Source organism: Phodopus roborovskii, unplaced genomic scaffold (assembly GCF_943737965.1).
Source record: "Phodopus roborovskii unplaced genomic scaffold, PHOROB, whole genome shotgun sequence".
NCBI classification, from domain to species: domain Eukaryota; kingdom Metazoa; phylum Chordata; class Mammalia; order Rodentia; family Cricetidae; genus Phodopus; species Phodopus roborovskii.
The window spans coordinates 2,734,103-2,753,114 of NW_026126588.1; the positions used below are offsets into that span (position 1 = coordinate 2,734,103).

Below are 19,012 nucleotides of genomic sequence, written 5' to 3' on the forward strand. Positions count from 1 at the left end.
ACGCCTTTAATCTCAGCATTTGGGAGGCAGTAGTGGCAGGTGGATCCCTGTAAGTTCGAGGCCAGCCTGTCTATAGAGAATTTCAGGACAGCCAGAGCTACATAATGCTGTCTGGAACTTCCTCCAATCCCCTCTAAATAAAAAATAAATAAAAAAGGAAGAAAGAAAAACAAAACAGTAAGGTCAAAAGCTATACTCCCTCTGTTAACTATTTAAATTGTTTAAAAAATTTGTGTCGGTACCTGCAGAAACCAGAAGAGGGTGCTAGAGTTACAAGACAATGTGAGCCATCCAACATGGAAGCTAGAATTCTGAATCCTGGTCCTTTGCAAGAGGCACGTGCTCTTTCTTAACCACTGAGCCATCTCTCCAGCCCCTAGATTTTATTCTTAATTATGTGTATGCATGTGAGTGCAGGTGTCCTCAGAGACCGTTGGATCCCCTGGAGCTGGAGTTATAATCAGTTGTGAGCTACCCACCATGGGTGCTGGGAATGGAATTCAATATTGTCCACTTTTAACCAGCACCCAAAATTTATGATTTGTTGAAACAGGGTCTTACTGTGTGGCCCTGAATGTTCTGGAACTCACTCTGTAGACCAGGCTGGCCTTGAACTCAGAGATCCACCTGCCTCTGCCTCCCGAGTGCTGGGACTAAAGGAAATACACCAACACGCTCAGCCTGGATTTACTTCTTCAATGGAGGTTAGAAGGTGGTGTTGCTTAAGAACACTTGGAGGGAAGACTGGACACTAAAGCCTCAGTAAAACCATGTCTGGCTTCAACGCCAGCTGTGTGGGCATTATTTCACAGTGGCCCAGGAACAGAAGGTCCTTGTCATGTCAGTGGAATTGTTTTCGTTTGTCATTGCTGTGTTGGCTTCTCAAAGGTACAGCCAGCCTAGACTCAAGACTGCTCTACACATACATGAGGACTGTGGCTCCCATGCTGGGACCTGCCTGCTGCTCTGTGTGGGTCAGCACCTCCAGCCCGCGGAGGCCGTTTCTACAATCAGCTGCTGCCTTCTCAGAAGGCTGCCTGCCTTTCCTTAACCCTGCTCGAGAGAAGGTACAGAAGGCACATGGCGTTCCTGCTGCTGACAGAAGAGACATGTATCAGAAGTAGGGTGACAGGGGAAGGGCTGGGACCGGAGCTGTAGTTCCAGACTTCAATCAGTATTTTAATTACCAAGTCTATATTTAGCAGTACAAGAAGGGAAGGGAGAGAAAAGGGGTAGGTGGTGAGGGCCTCGGAAGAGCTGACCCATATTCTGCACCTGGCCGCAGAGGCGTGCAGTCCTGGCCAGGACTCCATGGCCCTGTGTCTTTCAGAAGCCAAGGCCGGTACCAAGCAGGTGTTTAGGCAGCAAAGGCCCCAGCGGCAGCTGCAGGCCTCATCAGGGACGTGTGTCCTCAGTCCTGTCCTTCTGTCTTCCTTTGCTCCAGAGTTGGGCAGTCAGGGCTGGCCAAGGGTTTCAGGGAGGTCAGTGTGACTGCAGGGTCACAGCTATGGCCTTGGCGGTGGCATTGACCACACTGACAGGAAGCCCGGCAGCAGGGGGCACGGCGGGGATGTCTCTAGGGACCCTCTGCATGGGTGGGAGGTTGGGGCCCTCCAGGGTATCCAGGATCCCTACGGGAGGAAGGAGGCGGGGTGAGTGAGAACTGGTTAGGTCCCCCGGGCAGCTCAGCCAGCCCACTCCCCCACACACTTACCCTCTACCACCTTGTGGTAGGCAAAATGCAGATAGAGTAGAAAAAGCATGTGCAGAGCAGCCAGTGTGCCACAGAGGAGCAGCCGCTGGGTGGGGCCTACAGTCCTCGACACCAACACTGCCACCTATGGCCACAGGTACACAGTTCAGAAAACAGTTCATGTTTTCAAAGTGAGGGATGGAGAGGATACCCAGGGTCCAACTGTGTAGGGCCCTTTGTGGGGCGGGCGGAAAAAACTGCTCAGCTTACCATGCGCAGGGTGGACAGCCCACCCACCAGCAGCCAGAAGAGGTAGAAAAGGGCATGGAGGTGAATGTTATAGGTGATGAACAGGACAATACAGTGCCCAAAGAGGCCATAGCCCTGGAGAGAGATGAGAGGATCATCAGCTGGGCTGGAGTGGCCTCTGGCCCTCAGTGGGGTCTGCTAGCCTGCCCCTCCTATCCCAAGTCCACACATCCCTGGAGGGCCACAGGCCGCACCTTACTGATCTTAGGCTCACCCAGCCCACTCCCGGGCTTGGCTCCTTACCAGCAGTGCCAGCATCTGCAGCATGGTGATCTGGGCATTGCACAGGTAGGCAAGGAAATAAATGAAGGACGAGACACCCAGCCAGTATCCAAAGCAGGTGCCAATGGCTGTGCCCATCAGGGTGCCCTCACGCTGTGGGGTGAAGGCTCTGCTTAGGGCTGAGACACCTCTGATCTCAGCCTCACCCAGGGCTTTCTGCAAGGGTTGCTCCTGTCTCACTCCACCACCATATCCTCAGGCAGTTTTCAGCCTACATCAGCTACCCTCCCTTCCGCAAGGCCTGTGTCCTGCTTACGATAATGGTATCAGAAGTCTTCATCCCATGAAGAAGGATGGCAACCAGTGTGAAGACCAGCATGAGAGGTCCATAGAGCTCACCTGCAACTTTCTGTCAACACATAGCACATCCAGGCTGGAGGCTGCAACGCCTCTTCTCTTCACACCTTCCCAGGCTTGGCCTGGTGGCCCACCCTCTACCCTGGTGCCTCTCCATATTCACCTGGGGGAAGCTGACCATCTTGATAGGGATCATGGACTCCAGGAGCCTGGGAGAGGAGAGGAGAGGAGGGATGAGAGCAGGTGCAACACTATGCCGAGGCTCTGGAGGAGAGAGTATGCCTCTTACTCATGCCTCCACGAGGACATACTGGACGAGAGGGGAGGGGTAAAGGCAAGGAAGGACAACCTTCTCAGGTAAGTGAAATAGCAGCTACTTGAAAGCTTGGAGAGACCAGAGCATGTGACCATTTACCTACGTGGCCTACAGAAGACAGACAAACACTGGCAGAGGGTACCCAAACGCAGAAGCCTGGGGACAGTGTAACTACCTAGGGAAGCTTCCTGACTCTTTCTGATGGCTATTCTTCCAGGCAGTGAGCATTTTTCTTAAAAAATATACTAGAAGCTTGGTGGTGGTGCACGCCTTTAATCCCATCAGAGATAGGTGGATCTCTGTGAGTTCAAGGCCAGCCTGGTCTACCGAGTTCCAGGACGGCCTCCAAAATCCTGTTTCAAAAAATAAAACACACACATACAAAAAGAAAAGAAATATATACTAGAAGTGGTAGGAAAATTCCACACAGAATGAAGGAGATCATTTCTTTCTTTGCCTATGGCTATTACACCTTCCGTTACTCTTTTTTTAACGAAGGTGCCTTGGACTATTCTTTTTACTTACACATTACTTGCTCTGGGAAGCCTTCCCTTTCGGACCCTGCAGCCTGTCCCACAGCTGAACTAGAGTACTGTGTTGTGAGTGCATTCAATAACAAGGCTCCCGCCTACCTTCACTGATGAATCAGGTATCACAGAATAAAAACCAAATGCACTGTGGCCCTGGGTTTTATATCAGCACTGGTTCCAGGAAGAAAAGAACCAAGCCAAGACTGAATCCAGTTCTTGAGAGGGCAGTTAATGACTATGCTGACAGTGGCCAGAGAGAAAAGAGTTTAAAAAAAGAAAAGAAAGAGAAAAGAAAGGCTAAAGACAGCAGAGCCTGTTCTTGCGAAGCTCTTGGTCTCTGGAGAGACAGACCAGGGATGAGTCTAATTCAGCCATCTGGGAGAAGCAAGCAGACTTGTCTAGGAGTCCCAGGTGAGAACCCGGTGGGGAGAAATGAGAACCAAGCAATCGGGGTCCGGGTGAGGCGTCCGGAAAGGCAGGCGGCATGCTGGGCCAGGACACAGCCAACATACTTTGCGCATGCTGTTCAGCAACAGGTTTGGTGACTAGGGCGATGCATAGGGGAGCCCACCAGAGCGCAGGACTCAGTATCTGACTGCAGTCTGGATGTGGAATCGATGTGAGGACAGACTCTTCCGAGAAGGCGCCTCACCTGCTTCGGACCTGGGCAGGCTCCACATCAAAGTAGGGTCTCAGGATGTCGATGTTGGCATACAAGCTGAAGGCTCTGGAAGCTTGTCTCTTCCCTGCCTGCCACATCTGAAGGGAGATGGCGATTGTGAAACTGGTGGCGTTAGACTGTTACCCAGTCCCTGTGTGGTTCTCCCTGGAAAAGCTACAGCATCACCTTAGGACCTCCATGGGAACATCTGCTCACCTGGTCAGCCACCTGCCGGCTCAGCTGTCCCTTAAAGCCTTTCATGCCAAGAAACTCCCCATCCTCCTCTTCTGCAGCAGCTGCATCGGCGTCTACTTCTTCCTCCCGCAGGCGCTGATGCAGCTCACCCATATCCTCGAAGCTGGAGCCTGAGGTATCATCCATGTTCTCCATATCAATGACAGCCGAGCCCCCACCCTGTGAAGACAAAGGCTCCTGCAGTGAGGGGGCCTTCTGTTGCATCCTTCCCTCTCTGCTCAGCTCACGGCTTGAGGCTTTGCTCATCCACTGATGAGGATACTGGAATGGCTACCCGCCGTGCCAAACCCCTTCCTTCCTTCCTTCCCCTGGTGGCACAACTCTGGTGGCCACACTTTTCGTAGTTCAGGAAACCTCCCAACGTGTCTTCAACTCACGTTGTTTTCCTACTTTTCCCCCTCAAAGCTTCAAGGGACTGCACTGGAGCCGAGCTGCCTTCCCCAACCTTCAAAGCAGCCTATGCACACAGTGTGTCTTCGGGGAGTGCGGGTGAATCTAGCCCTGCGCTCTGCCTGGCCCGCAGACCGCCCAACCCGTCCGCAAAGCCCCGGGCAGGCAGGGAGGCCGGCTGGAGCCTTAGCCTGGCCCCCTCTCGTCAGCACAAGCTCTACAGGCTTTCGCGTGGAGGGCTCAGAGGCCAGGGGTTGCAATGGAGCAACCACGCTTGGGACGGCCGCCAGCCCGGGGGCTGCGGGCAGCCGGGGCGCCCAGTACCTGGATGTTTTCTTCGAAGCCTCCCCACTCCGGGCCAGCTCCATGTCGGACGCCGCTGGCCGGCGCCGCCGGAGTCGCCATGTCCCTCGAGGCTTTCCGTCGCGCGCGTGGGAATAGTGAGAGACCCGGGCCCGAGTGAAGGCAACGTCCAGGGAAGGGAGAGGGAGAGGTAGTATCCGCCGGAGTGCAAAAAAAAGGAGAAACCCGGATGTTTGGCCCAATTGACGTCCGGAAGTGGAGGACGTGGACGGAGGCGGGGCAGGATATCGCGACATTCAGGAGTTCAGGAGGCGGGGCGTTGCCCCGGAGACGGCGACGGGCCGCTTGTACGCAGGCGCGGAGTCGGAGGCGTCGCGCGGTGACTGGTGGAACATGGCGGCTTCGCAGGCAGTGGAGGAGATGCGGACACGCGTGGTTCTAGGAGAGTTCGGGGTTCGCAATGTAAGCTCAGCTCTGCACTCGGGAGGCATGGAGGCGGGACATGGAGGAGGCCTGGCTTGGGGCTGTCCCGTCCTCACTGCCCTTCGTGATCAGATCTCTGTGGCTCTAGGTCCATACCACTGACTTTCCCGGTAACTATTCGGGTTACGATGATGCCTGGGACCAGGACCGCTTCGAGAAGGTGGGTGCGCTGGAGGTGTTCAGACGGCTCGAGGGTCCGGGCCTCACAAGTTAGTTTTGGGGCCAGGGATCGCTGCTTTCATAAAGCACAGTGAGCCATGTGCTAGGTGCTGCATGGACAGGCCGACCTGGAACAAGTTCCTCACTCTCGGTGGGGTAAAGGACAACGTGAACAAGTGATTCCAGTATAGTAAAACAGCGGCGAGGATGGCTGGGATGGGGTAGAGGAGTCACCTAGATGCACTTAATCCAGTTACTATAAACGCTTGTTTGCTCAGAGCCTGTTCCAGCTCATGTCAGTGCATTGGCGTGAGTGCTAGTCAAGATTGGCCTGTATTTTTTTTTTATTTGCATTTTATGCACACTGGTGCTTTGTCCGCATGTATGTCTGTGAGGGTGTCGCATCTCCTGAACCAGGGGTGGCAGACAGTTGTGAGTTGCCGTGTGGGTGCTGTGAATGGAACCCAAGACCCCAATTGGGGTGCATCTTGCTGCTCTATAGGTTAATAGAGAGCTTTGTTGTTTTGTTTCTTCGAGACATGATTTTTGTGTGTATCCCTAGCTGTCATGAAACTAGCCTCTGCCCCCTATCCCCCTTCCCCCCAGCGCTGAGCTACCACGCCCGGCTTAAAGAGAATTTTTCAATGGACTGATGAAATTTGTAACCTTCACAGCTGAGAGGGAATGAATGAATCCCTCTGCCAGAAGGATTGGAGCAAGGAGTGAGAACTAACAGCTGTGTATCATAGCTGTCTTGAGGGCTGTGTGTGAAAAGAGCCTTGTGACTTGGGGGATTTAAAGAGTATATTTGTGCATCATGTGTGTGACTGGTGACCCGGGAGGTCTGAAAAGGTAGTTAGGTGTCCTGGAGCTGGAGTTGTGGATGGTTATGAACCACCATGTGGGTGCTGGGAACCAACAGTTCACTGTTAAGAGCAGTCAAGTATGCTTAACTGCTGAGCCATCTCCCCAACCCCATTGCTATCTTGATGGCTGATTGTGTGATGATACATTCAAATTCTTGTCTGTGAAGTCTATAGGCCAAGTGGATGATGTCTGAAATGAGATCAGAAGGAGACCAAGTGTTGGGGGTGGCTGAGTAGTTGCTTAAGCCATGAGTGTGAGTGAGGTCAACCAAAAGATCAGAACCTGGGAGAAAGTAACTTTTACAGGGTGAGTGGAAGAGAGAGTTTAGAAGGAATATCAGATAGATGATAGATAGAACTAAACTGGATTAAAAAATAAAAACAACAGAAATGCAGTATTAACTTGCCTAAGCAGTGTGGCATGTTCTGCTCTTTAGTGAGCAGCTTCTGTGGGTTGTTTTTGTGGATCCATATTGCTTAGGGTCTTTAACTTAAGGTAAAATTGTGAAGCCAGACATAGTGGGTGTACACCTTTAATCCTAGTCCATAGAAGACAGGTAAGTAGTCCTGTGAGTTTGAGGTCAGCCTGGTTTACATTAAGCGTTCCAGGGCAGCTAGGGCTAGCTATGTAGTGAGAACCTGGTTTGTTTTTGTTTTTCAAGACAGGGGTTCTCTGTGTAGCTTTGTCCTGGAACTAGCTCTTGTAGACCAGGCTGGAGTTGAACTCACAGAGATCTGCCTGCCTCTCCCTCCCAAGCACTGGGATCAAAGGTGTATGCCACCACTGCCTGGAGACCTTGGTTTTTTTTTTTTGTTTGTTTGTTTGTTTATTTACTAAAAGAAAAAATACAAACCCAGCCAGGCTTCTTACAAAACTCAAGAACGGGGCTGGAGACAAAGGTCTAGCGATCATGTGGCTTTAGGATGAGAGAGGGTGGAAATTCCGTGAGGGACATTGCCAGGGTGGGAGTAGCCACAGAGGGAGGCATGGATTACACAAGGGAAACCGGCGTTCCATGAGGCTTTTCTCCGTCCTTCTAGAAATTCCGTGTGGACGTCGTACATATGGATGAAAATACATTGGAGTTCGACATGGTGGGAATTGATGCTGCCATTGCTAATGCTTTCCGGAGAATTCTGTTAGCTGAGGTAGAGGAAGACCTGGTGAGGGGCTGGAGTGGGGAAAGTAGCCGTCCCTCCCTTCCAGGCAGCCAGGGTGCGCCATACCTATAAGATGAGCACTTAGAAAGCAATCTGGACTACATAGTGAAACCCCCGTCTCAAATAGTGAAGAGCAAAATAAAAAGAGCTGTATCTCTTCTTTTCCCATTAGGGAGATAGGTGGGAATCAGTTGGGTTTTGCAGTTGGATGATTCTGCTTCTTTGGACAGGTGCCAACAATGGCGGTGGAAAAGGTTCTGGTGTACAATAACACATCCATTGTCCAGGATGAGATCCTTGCTCACCGCCTAGGGCTCATCCCCATTCTTGCTGATCCACGTCTGTTTGAGTATCGGAACCAAGGTGAGGCTGAGAAGATGAGACTCTGAGCTAAGTGGAGGGACTATCCTGAAGTGGGACGCAGATCCCAGGGTTACTACTGTGAGACTTTGGTTTTCCTATGGGAGAACACTTGTCATTGCCTTCACTTTGTCTATATATAAAGGCTTTCAGCATAGTGCCGGCACTCAAGACAAATTTAATTCTTTAAGAAACTTTGTGTGCTGTGTGCACGTACACACAGCTGTACAGGTCAGAGGACAACTTTGGATTAGGATTTGCATGGGTTCCACGGATTAAACTCAGATCTCCAGGTTTACCTGACACCTTTGCTCTGTGAGCTTTCTTGCCAGCCCCTATTATTAGTCAGAGGCATGGTGTACATCTTTATTCCCAGCACTGGCTGATCTTTCAAGAGCTCACGAGCTCAAGGCCAGCCTGCTATGTACAGTGAATCCCAGGGCGGCCAGGTCTAGGGAAACCTGTCTCAAAACTAAGAAAACTCTGCTTCCTCACTTGACAGGGGAGGAAACAGGAACAGAGATAGACACACTGCAGTTTCGGCTGCAGGTCAGGTGTACCAAGAATCCCAATGCTGCTAAGGATTCTTCTGACCCCAGTGAACTCTATGTGAACCACAAAGGTGAGCAATAGTAAGGAAGAGAGCCCAAGGCTGACGGGCACTAATTTTAGGGCCTGGGATTTTCTGACATTTTCTCTCCAGTATATTCCAGGCATATGACGTGGATCCCCTTGGGAAATCAGGCCGATGTTTTCCCAGAGGGCACAATTCGCCCAGTGCATGACGACATCCTCATCGCTCAACTTCGGCCTGGCCAGGAGATCGACTTGCTTGTGCACTGCGTCAAGGGCATTGGTGAGAACCCGAGTCTGCCCAGGGTGGGGGCGGGCGTGACTATAGTAGTGCAAATAAACCAGGGAGCTGGCACACGACCAGTGTGCATCCGTTGCTCCCTGGCATAGGCGAATAACAGTTTCTCACAGGCAAAGATCACGCCAAGTTCTCACCGGTGGCAACAGCTAGCTACAGGCTCCTGCCAGACATCACCCTGCTTGAACCTGTAGAAGGGGAGGCAGCTGAGGAGCTGAGCCGGTGCTTCTCACCCGGTGTGATTGAGGTACAGGAAGTACAAGGTATGGTGTCTGGTGTACTGTTGGGTCACGACCTGTACACCAAAGTGTATTTTCTTTGAAGGTGGCAGAACATAAAAGCTCTTAGAGTTAACTAAGCTAAGGTGTGGCATCATTTTCCTTAGGTAAAAAGTTGGCCAGAGTTGCCAATGCTCGTCTGGATACCTTCAGCAGAGAAATATTCCGGAATGAGAAGCTGAAGAAGGCTGTGCGGCTTGCCCGTGTTCGGGACCATTATATCTGTGAGTGGGGTGCATGCAGAACCCTGCAGTAAAAGGTAAACCTTGCCAGGGCTGAATTGTCTCTTTGGTCCCTAGTTTCTGTGGAGTCCACTGGAGTTTTGCCACCAGATGTGTTGGTGAGTGAAGCCATCAAAATCCTGATGGGGAAATGCAGGAAGTTTTTGGATGAACTAGACGCAGTTCAGATGGGCTGACGTTTCCAGGATAGCGAGGCAGCTCCTGGACAACCATCTTTCACCACTGCATGGATGTGCCTACTGCAACTAGAGGTTCAATTCTCAGTCAATACATTTTATTAAATGTGCCACAGATTAAGACTTATGCCTTTGTAAGGCCTTTGTAAATAAACGGATAACCTAGCACAATTTGTTTTCAGACTTTTTTCTTTTTGTCTAAAAATCTTGCCTCAGAAAAGGTTGGCATTAAAGGTTCCCAGGCCCCAAATTACAATAGGCCTCTGATCTTGTACGCGGGCGGGCAGGACAGAAGAGGCTGTACTAGTGCTGGCTCTCACTGTCTGTCTCCTGGGCTTCTTGTGAGAAAGGCCCTTTAGCTTCAGAAGTGTTGCCACCGGCAGTCCCCCAGAAGGTAATCGTTTCCTTCTGGACAGACTTAGAGGGCCTGGGACAGGTTCCGGTGGTCAGGGGTAGACATCTGACTATCTCATAGCTTGTCTGGCCCATCAACAGGTTTTGTTTAGTCCCCCTAACAAGATGCTCATGAACAGCCTTGGAGGAATCATTGGTTTGAAAAAGGAAGATAGGGCCCTTTCTGTATGAAACGGAGATTTTTACTGACATGCAGATGTACTTTAGAGTTAGCATTTCTACAAAAGGTTCTATAAACAATAGAAAATTTCTAGCATGAAGTCATAGGATGTTAAAAATATTACAACATAATAAATACAACTAAACCCTCCACAGTCCTAACCAGACAGGAGTAGGCAGCTATCAGGTTTGGAGGGAGACACTGAAGTCACCTTCACAACTTGTGCAGACCCCAAATGCCATGAAGAGGGATGGCCTTGTGCAGATGTGGACAGTGACTTGGTACTTCAGTTGCCATTCCCCAGCCCTCACTCTCGAACCTACCTGTTTGTGCCTGGGGCTTGCACCAGGTCAGAGTGGGCCAGTCAGAGCACAGGCAAGCACGCACACGCACAAGCACAGAGGTCAGATCTGCCTTTCCTGACAGGCAGGTCCAGGTCTCACACACATTTGCCTTATGTTCAAATGCATTTGGACTCAGCTAGTCCCAGAAGGATAGACAGTGACTTTGCTAGCCTAACAGTGTGACCTTAGGTGGTCTGGATGTGACTGGTGTCATGTGATGCTGACAGGCCCTAAGGCTGGGTAAACCCCTGAGGGTCACTCACAGAAGGGCAAGATGTGCATTTTAAGGAACACAATGTTGGTCTATACTCTGCCTGCTCTTGTCCCTGGGTACTGTGCTCAGATGTGAACAGAAGCCGGTACCACGGCTAAGGAAGGTTAAGCATGTAGCACCGAGGCCAAACGTGCCCTTGGGAGTATAGAAAGATCCCTGTCAGCTCAAAAGCCAGAGGCTCAAGCATGTACCTTGTAGTCCAAGAGAAACTGGCTGAGCCCTTGTCAGTTTGGCCAGCGGTGTTGGGCACAGCACCCTGTCCTGTCTCTGCTGGTGTAGCTCTTTGGGGAAAGGCCATTGTGCTCTGCAAGTTGAATGCCAACTCCCTAGGACATCTGAATGGGATGGTGTGAGCCCTAACTCCCTCTTCTCACTACTCCAGTAGAGTGACTTGGGCCTGCATGGGGCCTTCTCTTCTGCAGCTTGACCTGGATCTGAGATGTCCAGGCTGACATGGTGGGAAGTAGGGTGGCAGTACAAGGGCCTAGAGGTCAGCTACGAGGGGGTAGAAGAGATGACAACACAGGCCAAAGAAGGATGCCCAAAAGCTTGATTCAGGGTTCAAAGATGGTGGCCAGCCCACCAGCATCACTGTCCAACACTTCTGTCTCCAGCATTGGTTTTGGCTTTTTGAAAAGTGTAGGAAGGTTCTTAATGTGAACTTCTTTTCGGAATTGTTCTCCCAAAGGTTTCTGTAGAGAGCAACAGAGAAACACCTTAGGGTTGGTGGGTTCAGGTTGTGAGGCAGAGGCCCCTCCCCCCACCTTACCACACAACCAGAGCAGCCATCAACTACTTGGTTTTGAATTTACCCACAACAGTCTAAGACAGCAAGCGACTGTGTGGGGCTGGGAGCCATAACAGGGATATATGATTTACCCCAATGCAGCCAGAGATGAGGCGTTTGAAGTGGTCCTTGCGGCGTTTATCAGCTGTTTTTTGAAGGGAAGGGTTTAAAAGCTTGCAGTCAAATTGGTCCAGTGACTCCTTGTGTATTTCAGGGATCTGCTCCATTACTGCTCTTATCTCGAGGTACCTGGGACGCTGGTTGAGTGCGGGATAGACGATTCAGTGGATGTAGGTTTGGCCGGTCACCTCTCCCGTTCCATGCCACACCCACCTCTCAGGGGCAGCACAAGCAGTATGACAGATAGATGCCTGGGTTTAGGGCACAGCTCCAGACCCTGGGAGACAGGCAGAGTGAAGCAGCTAGGCTGCCAGCCATCCTGCCCTGAGGTGCTCTCCACTTACCAGGGTCTCGTATATCTGGAAGGCCAAGTGGACCAGGGAAGCCATGCACCCATCGTGCTGTCCATGCATCTGTAACCCTTTCAGCACACTGCTGAAAAGCCACGTGACAGCGTCTGCCAGCAGGGTCCCAGACATCACCTGGGAAGACAGCTGTGCTCAGGAGCCACAGGAGCCTCAAGGGCCCACCCCCTGCTCCCTCAATTGACTCAGTCTACAAGGCTGACAAGCTTTCTGAGAGGCGAGGACAAGGGGGTGGTAATGACTACTCTGATAGAGCCTCCAGTATGTTCTGAATACCCAATCTCTAGCTATTTTGAAGACTGTGGAGCCAAGTTGGGTCTTGACTGGCACAAGTAGGTCACAGGGCAAGCCTTTAACAGTTACGCTTGCCCATGGTCAAAACCTGTGCTCCGGGCTTCCTTCTACGAGATGTGAGGATCTATCACTATATGCTTTTGTCACAGTGAACTTAGCCATGCTCTGCCCACCAGACTGAAATCCCCCTGAAATGAAGTAAAAATAAGCCCTCCTTCCAGTTAGTCTATATTAGGTGAATTTGGTCACAGCAATAGAAAAGTAACTAAAAGTAGCCCCTGCCACTCAGAAGGATGAGGCCGGTTGGCAAGACTTCAAGGCCTCCCTGGGATCCACAGGTAGCTTGGGAAATTTACTCAGACCCTCATCTCAAAATAAAGAGCCTTGGGAATTTAGCCCAGTGGTAAAGGGTGTGCCTAGCATGCTTGTAGCCCTCCCTAGGTCCACTCCCACCCAAGCCCACCCCTAAAACAGTGAATAAGCATACTTGTTTGAGGAGAGGCCAGCAGAGTTGTGTGGTTGCCCTCTGGCAAGACAGAGTGTCCTTCCAGGTAAGAGAACTAAACGCTGTAATTAACAGTGCTGTGCAAATATCCTGAAGAGGAAAGGAAAAAGAGAGAACAATGGGAAATGAATACTTTCCCCTCTGATTGCATCATACATAGAGTTGGGCCAGCCTCGGCTCCACAGTGAGCTCCAGTCGAGCCAGGGTTATGCAGCGAGACCCTGTCTATTTAGAAAAGAAAAGTGTGTGGGTGAATAGCTGTCTATGGGCACCAGACATCTGGAGCCTGCAGCAATGTACCTGCATGTTTATGGAGAACATCTGTCCAGAGAAAGCAAAGCAGGATCTGGACAAGGAGAAAAGGCACCACCTGTCCCTCTACCCACCTCATGCTTCATCAGGCACTTGCCCAGGTCTGTGAGCTCTGCCACAGATGAAGGGGTTACTTCAGTGGCCATCATCTCGTCATCTGCAAGCAACACAGGGCATTAATCTTCATTCGTTCACAGCAAAGAGGAATTCCCAAACGGGATGTCTTCAGCTGGCTGGCAGTGAGCAGTGCTACGCAGGACTCCACACCAAGAAGGAAGGCTGCAGACACTAGGCTATTTCCTGTGTGAGCGCCCGAGCTCACAGGCACCGGTTCAGTTACTGGAGTATAAAAGGAACAGCACAGTCCTTCCCCTGACAGCCTTCATAGTGAGGGAGACAGGCAATAAGTGAATAACAGAGAAATGAACATAACGCAGAGAAAGAGACAACACAGTGCTGGGCCTGTGAGGCCTGGAAGATCAGACATACAGGAGATTGCATCTGAGCAGAGACTGAACAAGCAAGGTCAGGGACATTCTGTCCTGGAGGACAGGCACCGTGGACAGACAGAGGGAAGAGCAAGCAGGCCAGTATGAGTCTACAGCGAGATATACCCTGCTGCTTCTCCATGTGCGGGGCCACAGATCACTCACCATCTCCATCCACAGTGGGGACAGCGCTGTGGTCACCAGTCTTCTTTGAGACACAGCAAGCCGCTAGAAGAGAACACAGCTACTAGAGCAGGAGAAGGGAGTATGGCCCCACGGCACGACAGTCACCGCACCAGCCAGGTGACAGCTGGTGGGTAAAGTCAGCTTCACCATTACCACCAGACTGTGGGTCCCTCTTCCAGTCAGTCAGCTAGGGGGACATTATAGACTCTTCTGAGAGGGTGACTGACATACCCTTAACTGCTCTGGGAAAGAATGACCTACTGAATTGTGCAATGTTTCTGAAAGTTGAAAACTGATGTCTTAAGAAGGGAACTTTTTCCTGTCTTGATCAAGCTAGAAGACGCCTGCCACCAGCCCTGCCAGCACTGTTCCTATTTTGGATCCCTGTCTTATTTGTAACTTCGTTATCAGCCCAGGCCTCTGCCTCAGCCCAGCCTGTGCGGGGCAGCTGGAAGAGCTCCACTGGCCCCACACACCACTTACTGATGAGGTCCATGACTTCTCGGGTTAGCATCCTCACCAGTTGCTCCTCCAGCATTTCTTGAGACTCAGGGTTGTCCTCCGCAATCTCGTCCTCTCCACTGCCGAGAACCAAGGCCCAAGTTCCATGGGAGATCAGAGGAGGTGAGGAGAAGGACAGGGCCCTCCCCAGCACCCCATGCCATCCCTCTTCTGGCTTCCCCCAGGTTCCCCCAGGTCTGTGTTCTAAAAGTACATCAGAGATGGGCAGCAGTCCAACGAGGGACATTATCTCTTATGAGTCTGCTTGGCTGGCTGGAGGGCTAAGGGTCAAAACTAGAGTAGGTAAGAGAAAGGTCTCCACGGGAAAGCCGAATCTCAACACCAGGCCACTCACTGGTAACAGCCTGTCCAGACAAACCACGTCATGCAAGCTGGGAATGACTGCACTGCTATTCCAGCCCAGGACAGTCAAGACCCTGCCGCCGCCCCTCTTCCTCTTCCCGGCTGCTGGTTCACCCGCATTCCTTACCACAGCACACTCCTCTGGTTGATGACATGCCACTTCTGGGAAAGCCTCTGGAGAAACAAGAGGAGGAAGGACTAGAACGGGGAGCGGCTGGAGCACATGGCATCTACTTCTCGTTTTCTGTTTCTTTTTTTTTCCCGAAGAGACTTGGCTCTTACTCTGTAGCCTATGCTGGCCTAGAACTGGCCATAAATTCCCAGGCTGGACTTAAACTTGTGAGTGATCCTCCTGTCTCAGCTTCCTTAGTACTGGGATTACATGTGTAAGTGCCTACACATTGCTAGGAAGGTTTACTTAAGCAGAGATAAACACCTAGAAACTTCACTCCTTACATCAACCTACAGACAGTTTTTGAACTGTAAATTGAATTGTACCAAGGCTCAAATATGAAAAAGGAATCTAAAATAGGGACTTGAATTAATGCTGGTAATAACTTCTATTATTGTCAAAATAGGAAAGAGTTTAATTCTTGGTCATGGACATCAATATTCAATGTTCAGAAATGTTGAAGATTTCAATACTGCTCATTTACTGTCAATGTAAGGTAGTCAGGGATGTGTCAGTCACCTCCCTGGCCATTTATTTCTCCCCTTAGCCCCAGCAGGCCACCAAACACAGTGGAGCAAAGCCGTAGTTTCTGTAACCGTGTTCCGCCAATGACAAGGGCACATGTTCAATATCCCTGCTTAGATTAATGATAGATACTTGGAGAAGTTTTGGGCCTCTCTGGACACATCTGTTCTCTGTTAAGCTGAATCACTGCCTCATTCCAGAGCCAAGGACAGGACCCAGGGGAAACAGTTGCTTGATCATTTCTTCTTGCAGGAAGATGGCAGCACAATGTACACCTGAAGGCACCCCAGCAATGAAGGGCTTAGTTCTTAGGGGGTTGTTTAACCCACAGCAGCAATAACCTCCTGGGATGATGCTGCACAGGGTGGCTTTTAGGAGCTTTAGGGGCTTCTTAGGACAAGGTTCAAGAGAGTCATCCATCTCTGTGTATCTGGTGTATGTAGGTGTTTTACGTGGATTGTCTACACCTGTGTGTGGAGGCTATCAATGTCATATGTCTTACTCTATCATTGTTCACCTTAGTTTTTGAGTACAAATCACCCTGAACCTGGTACTTACCAATTAACATAGTCTGTCTGGCAAAGAGCTCCAGTGTTCCACCCATATCTCTACTTCCCCAGTGCTGAGGTCACAGATGTGAGGCACCACATCTGGCTGTCATGTGTGTTGTGAGCACTTTTGAGACCATCTCCCTAGCCTGGACCGTGTATTTTGGAGCACCCTTTGCCCCACTGCCCTGACCCACTTACCATGTGGAGGTATGTGAAGAGCGGTCCAAGGATGGGAGCTATCAGGGATTCATAGTGCTCTGGGGGACAGAAGAGCACAAGGGGCTTCACGAAGACACGTGCTGCCGTGGGTTAAGAACTTTAGCACCCGAGCAGACCCTTCAATTTCCAGCCACTAGGCTGTGCTACTGGGTAGTCTATGACAGGGCCTTCAGATAAAAAGAACAACCCTATGGTAATGGGAAAAACCCTCATAGTCCTAAAATCCCAAGCTGCACATATACTCAATTCTTTTGCATTTTTGGCTTAACTGGCTTTTCTATTTAGCCCTCATTAGAAAGGGTCTGAAAGATGATGAAATCTTGAGCGTTTCTTTCAAAAGAAAGCACCTAGTTGGGTGTACCAGCATTCACCTGTAGTTCCAGCTATCCAGGAAGCTAAGGCATGGGGGTCACTTTGTTCAGCAGAACAGTGAGAATCCCTCAAGACAAAAACAGCAAGTAGAGACTGGCCAAGACCCTGCCTCAAAAACGCCAAAACCCCAAAGTAAATAAATACAAAATAAAAGCCAGCTGGTGGCACATGCTCAGAGCCCCAGCGTTCAGAGGTTAAGGTGGGAGGATGGCATGTTTAGGGATAGCCTAGACAATATAAAAAAGTCCCCGGAAAAACCAAACCAACCACAAAAGGAAACACCAAGCAAAATACAGAAAAGGAATTTAAAATCTGTGTGGGTGGTGGTGGCCTTTAATCCCAGCGCTTGGGAGGCAGAGGCAGGTGGATCTCTGAGTTTGAGGCCAGCCTGCTCTACAGATTGAGTTCCAGGACAGCCAAGCCTACACAGAGAAACCCTGTCTCGAAAAACAAGAACAAAACCCAAAACTTGTATTTCTAGGAAGTAGGAAGAAGTAACTTACATTGGAGAAAAGCTTATGGGGATTTGTAAGGTGCCCCCCCCCCACCCTGGGCGGCATCCCTGTCCCCTGCAGTTACTTCTCTGCTTTATTCACTTCGACCCTGCGGTCTGTAAAGAGGTCCTGATGCACTTAAGCTGCAGTCCCATCTGCCCTCTGCCGCTCGGTTTTCCTTCCCTCTGTCGCTCGGTTTTCCTTCCCTCTGTCCTGTCTCTAATTTTCTGATTACTGGGTTAATTTTCTGGGTTACTCAGGGCCATTTCAAGGATATGAAGCATAGATTTGAGCCGGAAGTCAGGAATATTGTTCAAGTTGACAAAGGCTGAACCAAGGAGCTGGGTAGCAAGGTCCTCTACAGTGTAGAAATCTTGCTGCATGGAAGGGCCTGCCTTCCCCAGGATATGGTAACTGTAAGGCAAAAATCACTGGTGATAACCAATATGCAATACTGTCAGCTCTGTTGATTCCTTAAGGAGTCTCTACTATTTGATTAACAGGCTACAGCTCTGAATGTGGAATGCACAGAGCCAGCCATCGCCAGACCTACAAGCAGGACCCAAAGGCAAAGAGCTGGCTATTGCTTCTCACGGTTGCACGAGAAAGGACTGGAAGCCGTAAGCGGTCAGAGCAGACACAGCCCACTTCTCTACCTCCTGGGCCTGATCGTTATGCACTAGAAACACACAGTGGTAGAAACTTCCGGTCCTGGCCAGAGTTGTGAGGGGCATACAGCACTAAGCATGTAACGGAGGAAAGCGGCCCCCTGGACTCACCACCACTTCCCTTCTAACCCCCGCCTCAGCTCACCTGACCTCCACACCACAATTCTTCATCACAAGTCTGTGTTGCCATCCCTACAAAATGAATGTTCTAGCAACCCTAGGGCCTTACCAATTTTCATACAGGATGCCAAAGAAACGCTGCATTCTTTCCAAAGTACTTTTGTACATAGGGTGTTCATTGACTTCCAAGAGAGGCTGAGGTAATCCTATAAACAGAAAAAGAAATAGGATGGGACCATGTCAGTCTGAAAGTGCCAACATTCAAAGGCAGACACACGCCTGTCTGTGAACATGTGGACTATATTCCAAAGCACTCGGCCATGGCATCTAGTAGGTGGAGTACTAAGAGTTCTCGTGATGGTGTTACACCTTTCCCTCCTGTCCATGCTCTCCTAACTGGGTACTGAACTAAGAGCTAGGTGCATGCTAGTTAAGCTATATCTCCTATTGCATCTGACACAGTTAGCTTTTACTGGTTCTTCAAGAAGCAACTTCCCAGATCAGATTCAAGTATATCCAGAGGATTAGTAAAAGGCTCTGCCATTTTGGGTAGCATTTCTGGTGTATATAATGGAGAAACATAGCTCTACCACCTACTACTACTTGCGAGGTAAAGTGAAGGAGGGATCTGTTGTGGAATGATCGTTTTGTACACAGTGAAGACATGTCTGTGCCAAGGCGTCTTCAGATTGGTTTAATAAAGAGCTGAATGGCCAATAACTAGACAGAGAGAGGCGAAACAGGACCTCTGAGCAGAACAAGAGAGGAGAGAAAGGGGATGGGAAGGAGGGAGGGGGAGAAAGAGAGAGAGAGAGATGCCAGAGGAGATAGAGTGGTGTAAGATGGAAGACAGGTAAAAAGTCACAAGACATATTGTAAATTAATATAAATGGGTTAACTTTAAGTTCTAACAGCTAGTGGGACAAGCCTAAGCTATAGGCCAAGCTTTAATAATAAGTCTCCATATTGTTTTTTTCTGAGTTGGTGGCCCAAAGAAAACTCCCTCCACAGGGATTAAGAAGGGAAAAGTTGCTCGGAAGACTCGTAAGTTAAGATGGAGAGTATCGATGATGCAGGAACTCTTTTAGCACCTCTAGGAGTTTCACAAACACATTTCCTAACAGGTGGTCGTACAAGGTTAGGATG

At 50.2% G+C, this 19,012-nt stretch overlaps 3 protein-coding genes across 3 annotated transcripts in view; 1 reads left to right on the forward strand and 2 right to left on the reverse strand.

Moving 5' to 3' along the window:
* Nucleotides 1-1,153: 1,153 nt before the first annotated feature.
* On the reverse strand, nucleotides 1,154-5,180 carry Yipf3 (Yip1 domain family member 3). The gene is made up of 9 exons (XM_051204654.1): nucleotides 5,058-5,180; nucleotides 4,305-4,502; nucleotides 4,080-4,186; nucleotides 2,745-2,790; nucleotides 2,541-2,633; nucleotides 2,246-2,377; nucleotides 1,964-2,077; nucleotides 1,715-1,838; nucleotides 1,154-1,631 (listed from the first exon to the last, which is right to left on the reverse strand). Exons 1-9 carry the CDS (start codon nucleotides 5,136-5,138, stop codon nucleotides 1,483-1,485), a joined length of 1,044 nt encoding a protein of 347 aa, XP_051060611.1. The 5' UTR covers nucleotides 5,139-5,180; the 3' UTR covers nucleotides 1,154-1,482.
* A 179-nt stretch (nucleotides 5,181-5,359) lies between these two features.
* On the forward strand, nucleotides 5,360-9,803 carry Polr1c (RNA polymerase I and III subunit C). Its single transcript, XM_051204655.1, has 9 exons — nucleotides 5,360-5,498; nucleotides 5,608-5,679; nucleotides 7,586-7,693; nucleotides 7,936-8,068; nucleotides 8,568-8,687; nucleotides 8,769-8,921; nucleotides 9,050-9,199; nucleotides 9,322-9,438; nucleotides 9,514-9,803. Exons 1-9 carry the CDS (start codon nucleotides 5,430-5,432, stop codon nucleotides 9,630-9,632), a joined length of 1,041 nt encoding a protein of 346 aa, XP_051060612.1. The 5' UTR covers nucleotides 5,360-5,429; the 3' UTR covers nucleotides 9,633-9,803.
* Nucleotides 9,804-11,357: 1,554 nt separating this feature from the next.
* Xpo5 (exportin 5) overlaps nucleotides 11,358-19,012 on the reverse strand; it is a 35,250-nt gene continuing 27,595 nt past the window's right edge. The window contains exons 22-32 of the mRNA XM_051204660.1: nucleotides 17,976-18,072; nucleotides 17,356-17,492; nucleotides 16,192-16,289; nucleotides 14,873-14,919; nucleotides 14,365-14,462; nucleotides 13,861-13,923; nucleotides 13,282-13,364; nucleotides 12,878-12,985; nucleotides 12,076-12,213; nucleotides 11,704-11,868; nucleotides 11,358-11,516 (exon numbers count right to left, since the gene is read on the reverse strand). Of these exons, the coding sequence (XP_051060617.1) occupies nucleotides 11,379-11,516; nucleotides 11,704-11,868; nucleotides 12,076-12,213; nucleotides 12,878-12,985; nucleotides 13,282-13,364; nucleotides 13,861-13,923; nucleotides 14,365-14,462; nucleotides 14,873-14,919; nucleotides 16,192-16,289; nucleotides 17,356-17,492; nucleotides 17,976-18,072 (1,172 nt within the window). The 3' untranslated portion in view covers nucleotides 11,358-11,378. The remainder of the gene's footprint in view (nucleotides 11,517-11,703; nucleotides 11,869-12,075; nucleotides 12,214-12,877; nucleotides 12,986-13,281; nucleotides 13,365-13,860; nucleotides 13,924-14,364; nucleotides 14,463-14,872; nucleotides 14,920-16,191; nucleotides 16,290-17,355; nucleotides 17,493-17,975; nucleotides 18,073-19,012) is intronic.